We start from the raw sequence: 21110 nt of genomic DNA, 5'->3' as shown, positions 1-21110 counted from the left end.
TCAGGAGAGAATATGATATATTAATTTACGTAGACAAATAACTTTATTTAGAATGAGTCACTCTCGTGTTTGTTTATATAAAGCAATAAGAGAGAAATAGAAGAGATTTTTATGTGGAAGGAAACAGCTGGAAGATACTAATTTACGAGGGGGAAATCCTTGCAAACTATAATGCTTCTGTGCAGTGAGCGATGGGAACAAGGAATGTTCCCTCAGTAGGAATTCCCGGTGGGGCTGGACATCCCTGCACAGCGGGGTTGGGAGCTGAGGCACAGGGTCACAGCATCGCCCAAACCATCGCTCCTGAGCATCCATCCACGCCAACCGCCTTCCATCCTGCTGGCATTTCTGCATCATAATCCCCCCTCCCCTTCCTCTTCTCTCCGCTGGCGGATCCATGACGTGATGCTGAAATTGCTTGGCCTGTTGTTTTCCCAACCAGATGGCCGCTGCAGCGCCAGCAATGGGCTGCAATTTTGGGCGAGTGCATGGCGGGAATCCTAATCAGAACGGGTGGGGGGCACTGGGGGTAAGGAGGAACGGGGTGGGGGGGGGGCGTTCGCTCTCCCCCCGAGCCCCCCCCCCGACGTCCCCCCCGACAACCCTCCGCCCCCCCCCCCCGCACCGTTGCCGTGGCAACCGCGACCCGGGCCGGCTACAGTGCGCAGATGGCGCCAGCAGGGGGCAGCACAGGCACGGGCCTGCCCGGGGCGGCGGGAGGGGAGGGGACGGTTTGGGGGGGTGAGTGCAGGCGGCGTGAGGGCAGCGTGCGAGCGGTGTGCAGGCAGCACGCAGGCTGTGCACAGGCTGATTGCAGGCAGGGTGCAGGCAGCGTGCGAGCTGTGCACAGGCTGATTGTAGGCTGGATGCAGGCAGCATGCAGGGTGCAAGCTGTGCATAGGCTGATTGCAGGCAGGGTGCAGGCAGCATGCAATAGACCCCACCCACCCCGCCCATTCCACCCATCACACCCACCCCACCCATCACACCCACCACACCCACCACACCCACCACACCCACCACACCCACCACACCCATCGCACCCATCACACCCACCACACCCACGTCCCACACCAGATTGAAGCCTCTTCCTCAGCAACCAGCATCCCTTCCTGGCTGTCTAGTGCAGGGACACACCATTCCTGGAGCAAGCCTGCATGGGGCAAGGGGCAAGTTTTCCTTTTGCACCTGCATCCCACCCATGTCAGCTGCAGGTGGGAGGTGGTTTGCCCCATGGCGCGAGCAGCCCTGTGTCACCACATGCTGTGGTCGTGGCAGCAGAAGGACCGTCACTGGTCATGGGCCACAGTCCCCTTTTTTATCCATGCAGCGACACAGTGGTCATGGACAGGATTCCCATTCAAACCTCATCTCCCTATGATGGAGCCTAAATGCTCTTCAAGATCTCTAAAGCAAGCCTGATTCATTGGCTTGGCAGGAGCCAGTGATGCAACCTGCTTCTCATAATTTCTTAGCTTCCTTGTCTATCCTCATTTTAAACTTTTAATTCAAGCATTATAGCCTTAATTGAGGCTTAAGCACATCCATCGTGACTCAGCTGGGAAAGCTCACAGATCAGTGTTCCCCTGGTCCATCCCTCTGCCCAGCTAAGGGAACAGTCACTTCTGCTCTCAGCCCCACTCAAACATGAAACAACTGTGGGTTACTGAAGATGTTAATGGATAAACTGGATGTTGGTAAACTCTCACTTTACTAGTCAAACACAGCTATGAGCTAAGGAAAATTGTGGTAAACATTTACAATCTTAGTACAGACTAGTAAAACACCTTTAATGCTATACAAAGTACTTCTTCAATCCAACTGATACAGGCTTTGTGATACGAGAAAGATGTGAAAAATGGCTGATAAGGCATCCAGACCTCTGTGGTAGGTTTTCTAAGGAAATTGCCAGATAGTCTCACTAAGATGCTGTGTTGTGCCACAAAGTTTTAGGACTCCCACAACCAAAACCCTTCTTTATGAAGACTTTTGGGTTGTGCTGGCACAGCAGAGACAGAGGAATCCGCATAAGGGTGATTTGGGGGAAAAAAATAATGGAATACTGCTTGGATGAAATAACTGCTGAGTGGGATTTGGTGAGCGACAGCTCTGAAGGGAAACCTGCCCTAGACAGGAGCTGTGCTGTTCTGTAAGGGACATCTCCCTGAAAACTGGCAAGGCCTCTAATTCACACACAGAAACATCCCTCTGTGAGATGTGGGTTATTTATCGCTTCTTGACTCAGTGTCTACAGCTTGTCCCTCATGCCCCAGCCTGCAGGAGGGTGACAAGTGGCCATCGGGGCTGCCCCTGGGTGCTGGTGCCTGGTCCTGGCCACCATAATGCTGCAATGTGAATTGTGTGGAGCAACCCACCCCAAGGCTGTATCAAAGTTGCATCAATTTGCCTCAATGATCAGGTCAAGACGAGCCTTCTCACCACTATTATTATAGAATATTTCTATGCAGCAGCATCTAGGAGTTGCATCCAGCCCTGGTCTGTTCTGTACAATCAAATTCTCTTGCTGCAGCAATGAGTTTTTAATGCAAAAACATCTCCATGTGACTGACCCCTTACTTTGCTCCAGAAATGTGTGCTGTGCATGGATGTGTGCTGGGAACCACCCTGCCTTTCCCCCCATGATTTGTCGGTAGGGGCATCTTGGGGTGCCCCAGCTCCCACTGAGCCCTATTGCTAAGTCCACCCACAGCAAAACCCTGACAGCAAACTCTTCTGTCTACCTTTGACTGATGCAATTGTGCTGGTGTGTCCCTGTAGGCCTTCCTGGGAGAGCTCAGTCCCACGCTCATGCTTTTCTAATGACACCCCGAATCCTTACAAGCTTTCCTTCTGTGTGTGTGTATGTGTACGTGTCTGTATTTCTGCGTACACACACCCAAATACGGTATTTTTTGGAAAGGCGATGTCACAGTGTCATGATGCTTTGCTAAAACCCATCAAGTTGTCATTCACGTTAATGCCTTCTTAATCCCAGTGACTTGGTGAAGAGCGATCAGACCACGCTCTTGGCTTCAAAAATGCTGTGGAGCTCTTTTCCCTAATTTGTGGTTTTATTCTTCCTATCTGGGTGCAGCATTTTGATGCAGTTTACAGCTCAGCATCGCCCCTTTTTATTCTCTCTAACAGTTTCTTTGCCTTGTGACAACACGGAGCTTTCACAGCACAAACAAGTCCAAGGAATAGATGAATTTCCTCAGCTATAAAATAAGTAAAGCAGATGATTGAATGAAGTTTCCTTTCCCTGCCTGGTTCAGCAGGTCTGTCTTGCTGTACTACATTTCCTGACTTCTGGTCCCAGCAACTCTCCTACCCAGACTAGGAACCCCCCAAAGGCTGAAATGCTGTTGGGTTTTCTCCACCATTGAAAACTCGACCTTTTCACATAGGGCTAAATACTGCTCTCATTTCCCTGGGTTAATCTGGAGTAAATCCCCAGGATTAAGTGGGTTTAACCCTGCGCTGTCTGAGCAGCTCGGTGCAGCCCTGACCACTGGTGTTGCCCAGGGTTTACTGGGCTTCATGTCCTTGCCAGGAGCCATGGGTTGGGTAAAGAGATGCTCCCAGAAAAGACCAATAAACCATCCCATGCTCCACAGGCAACTGCTGGTCAGCTACCTCCTGGTGAACAGCTGGAGGGGATCCATCCGCAATCACGGAATCGCAGAACTGTTTTGGTTGGAAGAGACCCTTAAGGTCATTGAGTCCAACCGTCACCACAGCCCTGGCACTAACCCATGGCCCTGAGAACTTCATCTATGCTTCTTTTAAACCCCTCCAGGGATGATGGCTCCACCACTGCCCTGGGTAGCCTGTTCCAATGCCCAACAGCCCTTTCTGGGAAGAAACTGTTCCTAATATCCAATCTAATACTCCTCTGGAGGTTCACAGATCCTCTCAGAGGCTTTCCTGCCCTCCCCAGGCTGGGGGCACAGGGTTTTGTTTTACGGTTTTCTCTTTGGATCCTGGGTGAAATATTCAGGCCCTTTGGCCAAAGCCAGACTGAAGAGCCCGTGTGAGGAAGGTGCCCATAGGTTTTTCTACCTGCTGGGTGTTTTCTTGGCACGATGTGCATGAGGGGAGGTTCTGCCTCCAGAGGACCTGGGGAGCAGCTCATCCTGCACCTGATTCTGCATCCTCCTGAGACCCTTTTCATCCCCACCATCACATGAGGATGCTCCCTTCTTGCTCCCCAAATCCCCCTCCATCCCCTGCGCCACTGTTGCCCCACCACCAGCTGCCTGGCAAAGGAGCCTGATGAAAAAAGAGAGCAGCAAACCCCAAAGACGTGTCATTGTGCTAAGTGCTTTCAAACCTTGCAGGATGTCACTGTGTCACAATTTCAGTTCATTAGGCGGCGCAGGGAAGACGCTGTGACATCAAAGCGCTCCTTTTCCCTATAGAAACGGGAGCAGCTCTTTTGATCTCAGCCCCCAGTATCCCCCCCAGATTAATATTTACTTGTACAACCCAAACCTACAGGGGATCCTGCGCTTGATTCCGCCATATGTTCTGGGGCGGTTTTCGTTGCTTCCCTGATTTTCTTTGGGAGGTGGTTTGTTGGCGGGGGGAGGAGCAAGCAGTAATTTTTATATGTTTATTTATTTCCCTGCTACCCTCTGCTCATCGGGCACAGCAGGGGAGGGCACCCAACCTTATTTCGTGTCAACCAGTCGCTTTGAAGCTTGCCACAATCAAACACTTTTATTTTGGGGGAACCCGGCCAGCTGTTTGTTTGCTTCCCTGCTTTATATTGATTCAAGGAGATAATCTCCCTGGCCCCACGTGCTTAATCTGTGAGCTGCTAATGTTGCATGAGATATTGAAATGGTCCCATCTCCCCTGGACTGCTGGGGTATTTATAGCTTAATGCAGAGGTTTACAGCGTAACGCTTATTTTCAGAGCTGCAGAGGATTCATACGTGTGTCTAATAGCACAAACTGCTGTTGACTTTAGTGGGGATATTGTAACTCTAATTCAGTGCCAAAAGGTGACTGTATACTTTATATTGTAGGAATATCCTGATATATTTTTTTCCTATCGAGCTGTTAGGATTTCTAACATGAGTGTTCAGCCTCTGTCTGCATTCGAGCAAGGGATGCTCTCCGAGATGCTGAAACGTGGGGCATGAGCTCAGGGTGGGGGAAAATTCGGCACAAGTGTGAAGCCCTGACTTCTGCAGGCAGAAAGCGGGACGATGTCTGGAAGCCAATTAGAGCTGGATCTGATTCTCACTGAGTTTGCATCTGACAAAATGGAGTGGAAATGAATTCAATTCAGAGACATCTAATTTCATGAGAGACTCTCTAAGAATAATTCCGCCGCAGATGCTTAAAGTGATTTCAACATGAAAAGCAGGAAAGACAGAGAAGATGATAGAAAATGGCTATGGAATTTATACCTTTCCCTCCTTCCTTCCAGCCCTGCACATCCCGCGTGTGTCCTGGTGTGAAAGCTGCAGAAAACCACAGTGCAAATGACACAATTTCCTCTATGTTTTTATTGCCCTGAAACAAAGAGATGACCACTGAAGGTGTCTATAGCCACCTGTCCTAGACCCACAGGGACCAGTCCGAAGGGAAAATCTGTGCTTTTTTTCATAAGGAAGTTTTTAAGCAACATTTTAAAGTGCTGCTTACAGGGTGAGAAAAGGCAATACTTAAACGACATGCATTACATATCAGTCATTCACACCATCCTGGGGAGCTCTAGATGATACTTCTGTGCCCTGTGTCGTGTTTGGGAAGCCACATCTCAAATGCCCTGACACAGCGACTGTCGCTGATAAGAACACATGACCACTATTCTATTTTTTTTTCCTTTTTACTGTTTTTTTCCTTTCTGCTGTTTAGGGGCTTTAAACAGCCTTGATTTTCTGTGGCTGACAACACACCCCATATGCTATTTATCTTGTCAGAACTCTCTCCCTCTGCCCTCAGCTCCCATTTTGTTCTCATTAATAGTGATTATGAAAAATGGGGCTAAATACTTACTTTCATATGATTTATCCAAATGTTGAACTGTGTAATTGGAGAAGCTAAGACATTATCCCTTCAGATTCTGTCAAGACTCAATTTCTGCATTTGATTTAATTTTTAGACTCATGACCCATAACAGTACATATATTTATTGCCTTTATGATGGCTTGGCTGAACAATATATCTATCAGTCAGAATGGGGAAGCCGCATATTATTTATAAGAATTTAAATAGTCAGTGTTTTTTAAGAACACTTGTCCTTTGTATGCAGTTATTAACACAAGGCCCCTGGATACAACAAAATTGAAAGTCAGCTGGACGGAATGCCCTTATAATGAAGATATTTAATAACTGGCATCAGACTCTGATTTTCCTTTCGGTGACAGAAGTGATGCACGAGCAAAGGCGCTTTGCGCTGCAGGATCCAGCGTTTTCCTCCCCTTCCACTTGCCACTAGGAATTGTTCATCTATAAAAGGTGCACTGGTACATGAACATATAAAATTCGGTCCTGCCATTCTGAGTTGTGCAAGCAGACATGCACAGTGTTTATGGGAGCGCCTGTCAGTGCCTCGCAGTGATTTTGTGCGTCCTTCTCTCCGTTTCTAATCCATCATTTCTCTGCCTGTTTTTTGCAAACCACTTTGGCGTGGCTTTGGCCCTGATGGCCAGCTGAATGCAAATGCTGATCTGTGGCCAAGTGTCTTGATCGTATAGATTGTCAACACGCAACTCGGATTGAAACTGAGATTCCTCTTGGCTTCCAAGCCGGGTTTGCTGGGTTAAGAAAGGCAAAGCAAAGTAACAAAGCAAAATAACAAAGCATGGCTGAAACTCAAACCCACCATCACATCCACGGTGTCAACAGCACCAAATCAACACTAACATAGTGTTGAAATTGTTAATAAAACAAGTAATCAAGCTGCTAATATCTGCAAGCCCCATTTTGGAAAAAAAATGATAATAGAGCAACCATCAGGGAGTATAGTTAATGTATAAAACAATTACTGTAGTCAGATGCTTAAATAAGAGCCATAGTGGTAACAAATGCATTACTGTACAAAGGGGTGGATTACAGTACACATCGTGTTTTATTTGTGATGCCAGAATGGAAAAGAATAGCTCTAAGATGAAGCTGATGCATTTATCACTGATATTTGTCCAGCAGCCTTTTCCTTTGGCATGAAACCTGCCAGCACGTGTGCACACACGTATATGTGCGCATGGATACAGCTTTAACTTAGTATTCTTTGTTGTAGAAACTAATATAATTATTTAAAGCACACTCATTGACTGCCAGCTAGTTCATGTCAGTGGTCCTCTTGCTTTTAAATATAAACACAGTACCAGTCAGGACACCTTTATTTTAAGTAGACCTTTGAAAAAAAAGCTTCCCATTGCCATTTTGATAGTGATCTAACCACTAATCTTTTATTTTGCAGCCAGCCCTGAGACTTTGGGAATGGCTCTTCCCTCCTTGTGAGACTCTTGCAGGGAACAATAAGAATATTGATTAATTTTTTTTTAGACTCATAATACTACAATGATTTTTCCCCCCCTCCTTATTTTCTCTGATGTTTGGTGGGTTTTGTGCAGCTTTAATTGCTACAAAGCTCTTCTTTTTTTTCTGTTGTTAGTGCTAAATCCGTAACCTGCTCTCTGCCGCACGGCAGCGCTTAGAACTTCTTATTGTTTCTTTAATCCCAATTCCTCTGTTGTGCATCTTCCCCTGCAAGGAGGAAAAAACCAGCCTGGAGAAACCCAAAGCACAGAGAAAAAAACATCACGAGCATAAAGAAAAGGGCTGGAACATCCTGCTTAAATACCTATGGAGCAGGAGCGTGTTTGCTGGGAAAGGGTTGCTAAGGAGTTTTGCTGGTTTCAGTTTAAGGCTGAGTGTGAGAGTGGAAGTACCTAAAATAGCTTAACTGAAGTGCATTGGGTTAGTTCTAAAAGATTTCTGTCTGTTCAGCCGTTCAACCTGCTTGGGAGAAAAAGAGAATTGTCACTGATTAATTTTTTAATCAAACCTCACCCTTTAGAAATCTCAGATTTCTATCAATGAAATACTTTTCCCTGTAGTGAACTCAGCTCAATTTTTCAGTGTGTACAAGATATTGTAGTTGTTTCCCTGCCTTTAATTTCAAAAAGTTTAAAACTAAAGAAATTAAAGTATCAGCTTTACTAACCACGTTCTCTCTCGGGTTTTGATTTTATGCTGTATTCTGCATATTAGTAGAACTCAAAGACATCAAAACTACTCTATACCCCCATTAAAAACCACGGAGGTGATGATCTACTGCCCAATTCCTTCTGGTTGTATTATAGACCCAGCAACAATGATAAACACACCTCAAGTTATCAAGCACTTCGCCTTAAAACTCAGCTTTAGGTTGTTTAATATTTTGAACTCCTTTTAGCCTGAAGTTTAAGCACAAACAATAGACTCCTTCCTCAGAATAAGATCAATGAAAATCATAAGCTCTGTCCAATAAATAACTATTTTTGGAGCAGAGTGCACTTGCTGGGTAATTTCCCCGCACATCGGGATTTGCAAAGGGCCATGTGCTGTTTCCCATTGACTTCCCTGAACTTAGCCTTTATCCATTCCTCTGGTTCCTGTGGGAAATATCTTTAATACTGGAAATCTGGAGGTTAACTAGCTACAAATGGAATTTAGTTATTAAAAGCATTGGCCAAAGGGTCCCAGCCCTTCCTGGGCAGCATCACCAGCTCCATCGATGGCATTAGAGATGCAGGAAACCTCAGTCCCTCATCCCAGTGTCCTTCACTATGGCCAGCACATTGCATTTGCTATTACTAATTTTTTTTTTTAATTACATCGCTTGTCTTTTTTTATGGTCAGACAGTCAACTGTCAGCATCAATTATGAGAGTTAATATTGACGTCCTCTTAAAAGAGGTTTAAATATTAAAGTGAAGAGGGACTTGCTCTGGGCTTCATCCCTTTGTGGTGTTCGTCAATAAAAACCGTAACTTGCAAAACAGTTGTCACAGCGATTTTTCGTGTCTTGCACTGACATGATGCCTGAGTGGCAAACGTTGCCGGATTTTTTCAAATGAGCAAACCGCACTTATTAATTACTCTAATAATCCTGACTCAAGATAGCTGCTCCGAGGAAGACAATAGCTGAAAATTGCTCCTCGTAAAAGGGGCAGTGGAGGTGTCGCCTTTGTTGTATTTAAAGGCTCTATGCAGGAAAAAAATCTTCCTCCACTTCTTGGGAAAAAGCCATTCACACATATAAACCAGAAACCTCAATATGCACATCTTTATTTTTAACCACCATGCCATGTATTGATTTTTCCCTGCAATTATGCAGCGCTGTATTTATTTGCATCAGTGCTCTGCTGTGCCATATATTAAACCTGCCTTCCTCCAGCGGTGGCTCTTTAGAAAAATGCTTCTGATTTCCCCTCAGACTATGAGGTCAATAGGCCATAACTTATGATTTTGAACCTATAGCCAGGCCTAATTTATGGATCAGTTCTGGTTTCTTGTGTTTAACTCTTGCTGGGAGAGAGTTTCATCAGAGAGATGCGCAGAGTCATTGTGCACAGCTGAGATCCAGGCTTTGGGGCGAGAGAGGCGTATGGACTGTCGTAAAGCTCAGTGCAATGCTACAGCTAATTCAGATCTGCTTCTCTATGAATTATGTATAGTTCTTCTGAAAAATGTTTGTATTTCCTAATATAGCTCTGGACTATCTCAGTAAAGCAAGGGAAATCTTATGAGAAAGTCACTTCTCATGTATCAGAAATTAATTTTCATTTGCTAAGCACAGAATGTGTTTAGTTCTCAAATTTTGTTTATCGGACTGTTATTGACAAAATATGGATTAGCTTTTCTCAGTCTCCAACAACTTTGGCAATATTTGCCATGGACAAAAGGTTAAGGTTTTACATGATAGCATGTAAACATGAAAGAAAAATATTCTCCTGATCTCCAGCTAGATTGCAGCTTGCATTGCCCGCGGTCTAGTGCAGCTCTCGTGGTGGGTTGTGCAAAGGGATATTTCAGCAGATTTTGGATCAGATGCAGAGCAAGCTCTGGGTATAAATCGCTGCGGAGGCCGTGGGGACAGCGCAGGCTGCAGAAGAAAGCGTCAGACCCTGGCGGGATGGGGCTGTGGCACGCCGCTCGCATCAGCGCCTTTTTGACTTCACCGCCTCAGCAGCTCTTGGGAGCGATCCCCTTGTGCTTTACATCACCAAAACCATCTGCTAGAGTTGTGTCTTGAATCGCCTGGTCCTCTAGAGGCAGCAGGGAGAAGAAAAGGCAAAGTGAAATTCTTCCATGGAAAGAAGTTATTTTTTTTTTTTTAAATTAACCCCTTCCAGCCTGAATAACATTTTTGTAACCCCAACCCGGTTCAGGCAGAGGCTGGACTGGCTCCATCCTTCAGGAACTCACACGGTGATATCGGGTGCCCTGAGGTTCGCAGGTGCCTGGAGGGTATGTTGCACTTGCCAGGGAACAAATAAACAGCAGCGTCAAAAGCTCCCGATGGGGTTCGGATGTGAGCCAGCGCCAGGTGCTGCCCTCAGCAGTGCCGCAGTGTTGGGCTGTGTCAGCACCGGAGATTTTGCCATGAAAACCTCCCATTCAGCCCTTCCTGGGCTGCCCGCGATGTTGCAGGGGTGGCTGCACATGTGCAATGAGCGCATTAGTGCTCGTGTCCACTCACATCAGCCTCTGACCGCCCCCCCCAGCACCCACACACCATGAGGTGGGTTAGCGATGAACCCTCAGCCTTTAATTCCGGATTTATGGCTGCTACTGATCATAAGGTAACCTTTTGCCATCACAGTGTCTGAATGCAACTTTGGGGATTAATAAACGGGAAAAGTCGGGACCTTATCTGTCAGGAATATAGTAGATGTGCCCGGCACTAAAACCAACAGCCATAAACCATGGAGAAATCCACTTCACCTAAAGAAAAAAACAGCTACTTGGTGTATAGGGTTAATAGCATTGAGCCAACGCCACGGCAGAACGTCCGCGTAGCAGGATCCCAAGGAGTTAAAATGCAGCAAACCTCCTCATGCATTTTATGTCACAGCTCCCCCTTTTTCTGTCTGTGTGTGTGTGTGACCAAGCCAAGTTCTTTTTTAGCTCTACCCTTTTGAAAACTGCTGGTTACAGATAAATTAAAATGCCAGAACTGAAATTGCCCACGTTAGCCCCTAAGGGAGGCTGCACTGTCATCTTTCATTAGATGCTGATAGACCAAAAGCCCAAAGCAAAGTGAAAGCTGGTTCCTAAGAAAGGGCTGGGAGCCAGGAGCTGCATCTCTCTGCTGTAATCTTGCATCTCTGTCCTTTTAAGTTTAAGCTGAGCAATGCTTTCTTGGACATGTCTGTTTTCATACTGCAAATTTCAGCCTTAAAATCAACAGCTAATGTGAACAGGGTATTCCACGGAGTCCTGAATTGTCAAGACAAGCCAATGCATTTTCTCAGAGCAATCTGATGGTTTTGTCTGGTGTCAGCCCTTACATCCTCCTGTGCAGATGATGTGTTTGGATGGTTTAATAAAGAGCTGTTTAGAAATCTGATTGTTATTCTTAAAAAAAAAAAAAAGTTATATAATCTCTCAGTAAAAAAGGTGGGATTTTCGCTTCTCCCATCAGCTTGAAGGAAGGATGGTGGCTTGGTGGGTTTTGCAAAGTGCAACACAGAGGTGAAATAGTCTAGACTAAAAAAAGAAAAAAAAAAAGCCTAAAATTTGCCTGCACAAGGAGCTTAATAAACCATAAAGGCCAGTGGCTTTCCAGCATCCTTTCACTTTGTGTTTGAATTAGAGATGTGCTCTGACTTAGAAAAACGGGGCTGGTCCTTGGAGCGCTCAGGCACTTGGTGGTGGGGAAGGAGCCTCCAAAAGGAGCAAAAACCCAGATGTGATTCTCTACAGGCAGCTCTTGTGCTCAAGGGTTAAAATCTTCCTGGAGTCCCCAGGAGTGGTGAAGGGCTGAGGGAGAGGAGGCTCTCGGGCACCATCTCTGTGTCACCTTAACTCTACAAAATGCTGCTTAGGAAATCAAGCTGGAAAATGATACTGGGCTGCCCGGTTAGGGTAATATTTGGATGGACAACCACCATGAAGTTCGGTAGCAGGTGGCTGCGCATGGCATTTTTTGCCAGCCCAGTTGTTTTTGCTCATTTATTGCTCTGGGCAGTGAAGTAATTTACTCAATTTCCATCCACTTTCTTCTACTTACTTGTATTGAGTTATGATGGGGAAAGGAACTGTCTTAGATATCTCTTACTTTCCTGGAGCCAGCAAGGCTTTAGTTTTCAAACAATTATATCTCCGTGCTCCTAATCTCAGTGTTTTTTTCTTTTTTTTTTTTTTTTCCTAGCTGCTCCTGAATTAGCTTTTATTCTGTGTATACAAGACAAAGCAAACAACTGCACAGCAAAGTCCAGGGCGCTTTTCTCTCTGTGGTAGGACCACTTGGCTGCATGACATCCGCAATTGATTGAGTATATGAAACCATCACACAAAGTAAAGAAAACTGGAAGATATATTGTTCCAAAAGCTGTTGGGCAAGGCCGTGGGGAATTAGTTTTCATTGTACTACAAGTCCAGAGGAGGCAATAATAATAAGCTGCACTTAGCAAAAGTAAATACCTGTGGTAACTCCATGTAGGCGCACGAGGCTGGGGCTGCTGCACCGTGTCAGCTCTCGTGTGTTTTACACCTTGAGATCACAAGGTAAGGGGAAACATTTTGGCTTTTTTTCTGGGAAGTTTCTGCTATATCTGAGCACTTCATTGGAAGGCATTGTGGTCGGGGCAGTATGAGTGGTATTAGCAAGGACAAACATTCCTGTGATGCAAGAACTTGGCATTTTGACTCTAGATTTTCTTTCACTGCATCCCCAAGACTTGCTTCAAACATGCAATCAGGAAGGTATTTCCATCATCTTCATTGAACAGCATTGTCACTGCTCTGCCTTCCCAATTTAACTCCTTCTCAATTTTAAAATAAATTTATGCTTGTATGCTGCAGTTTAATTTTCACTTACCCTGCCTGTTACCAAAGGCTGCTCATCTGGGATAAAGCAGAGGTTTAACCTCACGTGTGTGATCCAAATATAATCAGAAGAGAGAAAAGAAGCAGATCAGACTTTGGCTCTCCTTTCTTCTGACTCTGTGGATGAGTTTTGCAGACCATGATTCATCGGGAGGGGTGGCAAAGGGTGTGTGAACACCCAGCAAGGCTTCACGATGCCGCATCGCCTTGCCTGGCTTTTCCAGCCCTCTGGCATCCACACTGCCTTGAATAGGCATGAAAAAAACCCAACCAAGCCTCCAAAGCTTTCCAAAAGGAGCCTGGGAACAGCTGCCAGGCAGCACTGGTGCCTGACATGGTGCAAATCGAGGTGGTTTCTCCCACTGGTTGTGCAGAGACGGGGGCTCTGAAGAAGCTGCTTTGGCCACAGAGCAAAGGTCGCGGCAGCAGAAGCTGCGTGGTTGCAAGAAGGACATATTCAGTCTAAAATCAGAAAGCCATTTAGTTTCCTGACTTACAAAAGAGGATAATCACACTCCCTTTACATGAGTATCATGCCGTTTAATTAGCAAATGATTAATTTGTTAATGATTTCCCTGGCATGGAAAGCGCTACTGAACAGCTTCTTTTCCCAGCCATGTAAATCAGCAGCAGAAGGGAGGGACATCTGCACCTTCCCACTCCCCGTCCCTCTGCCGCTCTGCCCAGATCTACTCACTTGGGAGACGCAGCGAGTGAAATGCAGCTCTGGGAACTGGTTCCTGCAGCATTTCAGCGTTAAGGCATGTGAGATTTCTGTGAGGCCGAACCACGTCACTGTCCTTGCTGAATCAAAAAGTGAGAAGGTGTTTCCTTAGAGCTGGACAAGAGCTGGGAACTGAGTTTCAGCTCTTCCGCCATTGCACCTTCCTCAGAGCCACCTGCACAATGTACGTGTTTGCATGGTAAACTTAAACATAAAACACAGTGTTCTGCTCTGTAAACACTCAAATGTCTCAAATTCTGTTTTATGCATGACTTCAGCAAATAAGATTATCAGTGAAAAGAGAAGGAAGCAGAAATGAATTGCAGCTTTGCTTAAGAAAAGGGAAAGAGACCCATTTAAGCCAATTTCTCCAATCAAGAAGAAAGGCTGTTTGAAAAACAGATCAAAACAAGCCTAGTTTCCTTGCAAAGGGAGTAGATCAGAACAGCACTTTCCATAAAAAGGGTTCAAGAGGGACTGCGAGGATGCTGGGGCTGGTTCCCCAGCCTGGTTCGCACCTTCATAGCACATGCTACAATGTCCCCATCCCCTGCTGCGGGTGGTTCTCCGCCTTCCTCTGGCTCCCAAGGCATTAGTTTGCCACAGAGATGGATGAAAAGCTCCGGAAAGTTTTCCCTTTTCCCTGACCCTGCTTCAAACGTTCCCTGACCAAGCTGAATCTGCTCCCTGGCCTATGGGAGCATCCCAGGTTTCAGGCAGCTCAGTGGTAGCAAAGACACAGCTCAATCCTGTCCTCTGTCCCGGGTCCTGCCCTTTTAATTCTTTTGAGCAGCTTATCTGCCTTTCCTTATCTCAATCCTTTCCTTCTTCATGATGCCCTTCTTACCCTAACCCTCCTGCCATCCTTTGCCCCCCTCCCCATTCAGCCTCCCTGGGGAGGGGCTGCCCCTTTCGTAGGTTTTTGCCTGAAGCCACATGACTCCCAAGCAAGTGATTTTTTAAAGGGCCTTGACTTTAAAACGGCTCTGTTTTTGGAGCTCAATGGTGAAGCATAACTCTGTCATCAGCCTTGTGACACTGGGAAAAATCCCGCTACAAGTGTGAGCAGAGCTGGACCTCTTGGATTTTGAGTGGCTTCATACTCCTTAGGAAAGCTTAACACACAAATACACTGCCTGTTACGTGCAGAGCCATGAATTCAGCTCTCTGCAAGCTGGTGAGGTTGGCTTAAAAATAATGAGGTTTAAAAATAGAGTAAAATACATTTTGGGCAACTTTCATGTGCTCCTTGGCTTTGGAGTGGTTTTCAGTTTGGCTCAGGGGACCACTTCAATCCCATTTCCAAGTTCTTCTCTGTACCCTGGAGGGCCAGACATCTACTTGAAGAAATGAAATCAAATCTGAAATTGCCAGAAACCCCACAAAAATACTGATGTTTTTTAAACCAAACAAAATCTTCACTCCAAATGGAAGCCCAGTCCAGCCTGACAACAAAAATCGCAAGTTGGCAGCGCAGCCCTCCTAGCGAGGCATCCTTGCTGATTAGCGCTGCTGCCTCATTAACATGCATACTGTAATCTCATTTGCTCCAGGATTGCTTTGATGTTAATTCCAGCATTTTGGTGCAGTGTGGCGCTGCACTTTATGTTGCCAGGCTAGCATCCCTCTCTTCTGCAGCCCGAGCCCTTTCTTTCTCTGGATTCTGCCTTTGCTGCAGCCTCTAAAGCACCAGCCACCTTCACCCTCCCACCTTGCAGCCTGGCTCCATGCTGCTTATGCTCTACTTTCTATATAATTTTCTCTCTAATTTTTCAGACATCCTTATATATATTTTTTTCAAGCTATGTGCACCTTTTCCCCAAGCCCCATGACTCCTAGGCAGGATGTTCAGCCATGAAGGTTGTCTAATTTGGGGAGGACAAACCTCTATGCATCCTGCCCTGTGGATTTGCTATATAGCTCATGAACAAACCTGCTCAGCCCTGCTCCTGCATCCCGGCCAGGATGCGCTGCCTCCCTTCCTTGTGACAGCGGGGACAGCTTTGGTGTGGAGAAGATGGACAGACAGCGTCCTTGCAAGGATGCCCACAGGGACCTGGTCTCTCCAAACACTGCTGTCGTTACTGGGAGCTGGAGTTTGGATGTAACTGGGAGTTACATCCAAAGCCAGATGTGTGGACGGGGTCGGCTGGAGCTGGGGGTGCCACAAAGAGGTTTTGTTCAAAGCAAGATGGGGACTTCACCTCCTCGCAAAATCAATCACTTAAATATTTCTCCAAAGTGCCTTCCAGATATCCCAGGCGTTTATGATCCTGTGTGCTCAGAGCTACCTCAAAACATGGGCAGGCCAGAAAAGCGTGTCTGCTTTATTGTCTGGGAGATCAATGACTTTAATAATTAGCATCTTACTTACACATGATTTCTATACTCAATTTGAATCTTAATTAGAGATGGGGAGGAGGATTTAGAAACTGTGATGTAGCACAATGCTGTGCATTTCTCCTGTTCGCTTGGGGGGGACCCTCAGCAGGACCTGTGACAAACCTGCTGCAGCATCAAGGACCTCACACTGCTGATCCCTGGGGAGCGCTCGGTCCCCCTGGGGAGGACACCAGTGCTGGAGGGTCCCACAGCCAAGTCCCCTCCACCCCAAAGCCCAGCTCCAGCTCGTGGAGACAGGGGCTGGCCAAAGGGTCACGTACCTCCAGTGCCACCCCATGCATGTCCTCAGCTCACAGGTGCCACCTGTCACCAACACCTTCTGCTAAAGGGAGAAGTGACCAGCCTTGGGGCCACCTGTCCTGGCAGGATGGGTTGCAGGGGACATGGAGCAGTTCTGGATGCAGCTGAGGCCAAGGATGCTCTTCGGACCTGGCACTTGCAGCTGTGAAAATCTGCTGGAATTTAAGGACCTAGAAAGGGATGGAGGGGCTGTCAGCACAGGCAGCAGCTTTAAACTGCTCAGCCTACATGTCTTTACACAGGGACATGCATTAAAAAAATGCAAAGCATTTGAAGCCCACCATTTTAATTAAACTGATTTAACATCTGAGCTTGCGAGGGGCGCGGGGCCGGCAAACACAAAGAAGCTGCACAATCACTTTGGCTCCATTGTTGATGGGCTTTTGCTCTCTGTTTGTACAATAACCTATTGAACTTTTCCAGACTGTAATTCAATACAGAATAGATCCTTGCAGGAGGCTTTTTTGGCAGGGAGCACTGAAGGCCTTGAATCAATTTCACTTTTCCAGCGTGGCTGTTTAATGTATTGATACCAGCTGGAAAAAAAAAAAAAAAAAAGAAAAAAAAAGAAAATAAAAAGGAATCAATGTTACTTTTATTTGTCCTGAGCTGAAGCCTTTTGGGTCCGTTCTTTGTGACACTGATACCATGCAGCGTGTGGCTATTGTCACACCTTCACCAGGAAAAGCAAAGACTGTTAATGTGAAACAAGGCTTGTTCTTTTTTTTTCCTCTTCTCAATAATACTTCCCTGTTTTGCAAAGGTTTAAAACCTTTTATAGGGAGAAAAAGGTCCAGCAATTGCACTGCTGCATAGCTTAGCTGGTTATTCTAGTGATACTGAGACAATACTGTGTAACGCCTGGGAACCTGGATTTGCAACCAGTGCTCGGGATCTGGCATTGCCCCATTGCTTGGGCACAACATGGAGCTGAGCTCAGCATCACTCCAGACAGGGCTCTTCAGGTCCAGTTTGAGGACCTGATTTAAAAACAACTCATATTCTGGCAGCACAGCTGGATATGTCCCTGCGAGGGACTTGCACGTCATCCCCAGCTGGACACCCGCATCCTCCCCATCCTGGGCAGCAGCACAGGTACCTCTGTACAGCTTCGCAGCAATTTCAAGAGGAGTAAAAGTGTCATTCTGGCTGCGGCCAAGCCTGGGGTGGGCTCAGAGACATGGTCCAGCCCATCACTACCCTTCCACATGGAAGGATGAGGAGTGGAAAGGAGCTGGGGGATGTCCACAGTTTGGGTACCACGGCAGGAGAGCACAGGCTGCGGAGCAGGGGATGCACGTGTGGCACCAGAAACATTCCCAAAAGACAAGGCTGTTAATTGTTACTTAAGCAATCAAGCTGTTTCCAGATTGCCTGGGGTGAAGCAGCGGCAGTGGAAAGTGTCTTACTGCCAGAGCGAGAAGTGGCAGCATCGGGGCCCCTCTTTGCTGGGAAACTTGCTGGGGGTGTGAATGAAAGCTGTGGGCTGCCCCGCGGCTGCTTGTGTGACACGTAAACGTGAAGCAAGTGGGAGAGAAACCAGAGAAACCAGCCAAAAATGAGCAAAAAAATCCCTCTCGGGTTGAGCCAAACTCACAGAAAAAACAGGGAGGAGGATTGGGATGGGTCAGACCTACCCAGGCATCCTAGGGTACCTTTTCCAGCCCCAAAAGAGAGCATTTCCCCCAACCCAGCCCTGCTGAATACAGAGGGTTTGTCCTCCATTCTATGTGATATGTATGTACATGCACCGACATTATACAATATATATGAACACGCACACGTAGAGACAGAGGATGTGCTTGGTGACAACTGCCAGTTTTCCTACAGAAAGCAAAATCAGGATTTCACAAACCTCTAAGTGATGTAATAGCACAAATCCTGCTGACTTACAGTCCTGGAGTATTTTTCTGTTAGAATTTGCCCCAAATGAAGAGGAGGCTGATACTGCAGCAAACAGGACAACTGTTTGACTGGAGTTTCACTTGCTGAGGATCTGCCCTGAAGATTAAATTTTGGCTTTAAAAGGCAGCTGCTTAAGGGCCAGACAGAGCTTTCTGCCCAGTTGTTTACCAGAGGGACAGAGGGTAAAATCATGCCTAAAATACATATATGCATGTATGCATTGCAAAGTGGCTGTGTTTCCCTATGTAACCAGAAATCCAAGCCATCCAACATTACTGTAGTGAGTCCTGCCAAAGGGAACTGGGAAACAAAGTCACTGCTTATAAAGTGGTGCTGCAGTGTAAATCTAATCTTCATTTGGGGCAATTTCTGAAAGACAAAGGAAAATCTACTTGATCAGGTGTTAGTGAACCGTACGAAGTGTTGGCAAACCAAAGCCCCGCGTCTGGAAATGTGGCTGGGAAAGGGGAAATAAATGGCAGGGGAGCGGCCGATGAGGTGACATGCACCTTGCAGGAGCCGTCACTGGGCAGGATGGGGCTGGTGGGGATTAATTCCCAGGAGCATCATCCATCCATGCAGCCCCCTCCCTGCTGCACACACTTGTACTGCCTGACCCTCAGCGTCCCCTTCCCCCCGACTCCACTTATAAATCAGAGCAGAATTAATTCAGGCGCCGCGTTTTATTTGATAAACGTCAAAATATGTAAATACCGGGCTCTCTTCCTACAGTCGCTAAAACAAATGGAAAACACATTTATTAGCATAGAGATGAGTTTAATCAAATCAGCGGCGAGTACAAATTAGCCACAGGAAACGTAATGAGCTGGGAATTAATTAGCAGCATAATGGTAATAACTTTGCCTGCTGATTACCTTGCGGCCATGGCTCTCCCCCAGGGCTTTCCATGGGTTCTCCAACAGCTGATCTTTTCTGTTGCAGGAGCCCCTGAACTGGAACAGCACGGCCGGCAGCTCCTGTGCAACAGACTGGAGGAGGGAGGGAGAGAGGGAGGAAAAAAAAAGCCATGTGAGAGATCTGCTGCCTTTACCTTCCCAAGCCACAAGCCTGTTTCTTTACCTATTGCTCTACTGGTTTGTCCTGCCAGGCTGAGCGTCCCCATGTCCCTATGTGGCTCTGGTGCGGTGCGTGGGGACGCTGCCCTCGTGGGCGATGGGACATGTGGGTAACCTTCACCAACTAAATATTGCCTCCATGGCACATTTCAGAGCCGCAACACCAGCCATCCTGCACCCCTGGGTTATTTCAGTGCTTTGAGCATCATACCCAGGTGGTTTTGCATAGAGGCTGAAGTCGCCTTGGGAAGGGCAGGAGCAGGATGACCCCCGGAGACTCAGCTGGCTGTTTCTGAGGAGCTGATGTTGCACGAGAAAGGGACAATTGATGCTCCAGGGGCTTTGTAAAGTGCTGGGCTTGTAAATTAACTGTGTGACACCAACAGTGATGGAGAACAGCGGGGGGCAGGGTCTGGATGGAGGAAAGGGGCAGTTTCTCTTCTTGATTTATTTGTATTCCTTCTGCTGTGCCTCTCTTCCAAACACCTGAGCAGTCCAAAATAACCTGAGCAGAGCCTTCCAGTACTGGAGCTAAAAGCACTTCATAAACCTTAATGAATCAAGCTGTGCAACAGCCCTGCGAGGAATTATTACTCCCAATGGTGCAGAAGGTTAAGGGAAAAACGCTCACGTTTGGGGGTCTCCATTTAGATGCTCCAGTCCATCCTTGTGCACCTTCACACAGCAGCCTCCCATTCAAGTGACTGAGTCAAAACTTGAGAAGCTAAAAGAAAAAACAAAGCTACGTTAAAAAATAAGCGAGGCCATGCACTGAGGTGCTTTAGCAGGGGCTTGCGGGGGAATTAACCGAGCATCTAAGTTTAAAATGTAATTCAAAGTGATTTCTGGAAATGGTATGGGTGCTAAAAAGTGGGAGTCCTGCTCCCACATCACTGGTACCTGCAGAGTTTCCTCTCTGCTTGGGATAGTTGGCTCCAGTTTGCAGAAATTCTCCATGAAATGGAGGGAGGACAATAAAACAAAGGCCCAACGATGACAAGGACATGGTGATTTTTTTTATTTATTTATTTTTTCCAAGTGAGATGGTGTCAGTTTGGACTTGTGTATCCCCCAGTCCTCCGGGCTGTCAGTGGTACCTAATAAATCAGGCTGGTGAATCCAAGATGTGATGCTAACCGTATCACTCTGAACCGTGCCTCAACCATGCCGGTTCCTTGGGCCATCTGGGTTTGGGCAGACGTTTGATCGGAGCTGTCAAGAGCTGGTGGACTGAGACTGATTCAAACAGGAAAGAAGTCAACACTTTAAAAATATATATGGGTTTTAGGAAGGGGCAGAGGTTCTTTTGTTTGCTGGAGATAAGAGAGAGACAGGATTTTTGCGTTTTACAGTGTTGCCTGTGCTTAGAGATCTTAGTAAAATACATATTGGAACTTTGGATGCAAAAATAAGCAAGTAGGTATATAAATTCTTGCTTAAACACCCAAGATAAAGTTTTAAAAGTCCTCAGTATTGCCCTAACATCCCCCCCCCCGCCCCGCCAGGTGTTTCTGGGGTATTCACCATTGCCTTTAGTTCAAGCAACGTTGGGTCATTGATCCTACCGTTTCTCTAAAGGATCTGATCAACCCTGCCACCTTCATCAGCAGTGACAGCAATGCCTCACCTCAGCAAGCTGGTTGGTAG

General features: G+C 46.6%; 1 protein-coding gene and 1 long non-coding RNA gene across 2 annotated transcripts in view; both read right to left on the bottom strand.

Moving 5' to 3' along the window:
- Nucleotides 1-5501: 5501 nt before the first annotated feature.
- LOC135575579 (uncharacterized) lies at nt 5502-16436 on the bottom strand. The gene is made up of 2 exons (XR_010466584.1): nt 13753-16436; nt 5502-10270 (listed from the first exon to the last, which is right to left on the bottom strand). It is a non-coding gene; the product is annotated as an uncharacterized LOC135575579 (long non-coding RNA).
- A 2615-nt stretch (nt 16437-19051) lies between these two features.
- Nucleotides 19052-21110, bottom strand: part of LOC102098211 (uncharacterized) — a 153355-nt gene continuing 151296 nt past the window's right edge. The window contains exons 8-9 of the mRNA XM_021282924.2: nt 20095-20187; nt 19052-19376 (exon numbers count right to left, since the gene is read on the bottom strand). Coding sequence (XP_021138599.1) covers nt 20141-20187 — 47 coding nt within the window. The 3' untranslated portion in view covers nt 19052-19376; nt 20095-20140. The remainder of the gene's footprint in view (nt 19377-20094; nt 20188-21110) is intronic.

This window comes from Columba livia, chromosome 16, assembly GCF_036013475.1.
Source record: "Columba livia isolate bColLiv1 breed racing homer chromosome 16, bColLiv1.pat.W.v2, whole genome shotgun sequence".
Lineage (NCBI taxonomy): Eukaryota > Metazoa > Chordata > Aves > Columbiformes > Columbidae > Columba > Columba livia.
Note: the sequence above shows the minus strand (reverse complement) of the source record. Positions and strands in the feature narration are given on the sequence as shown.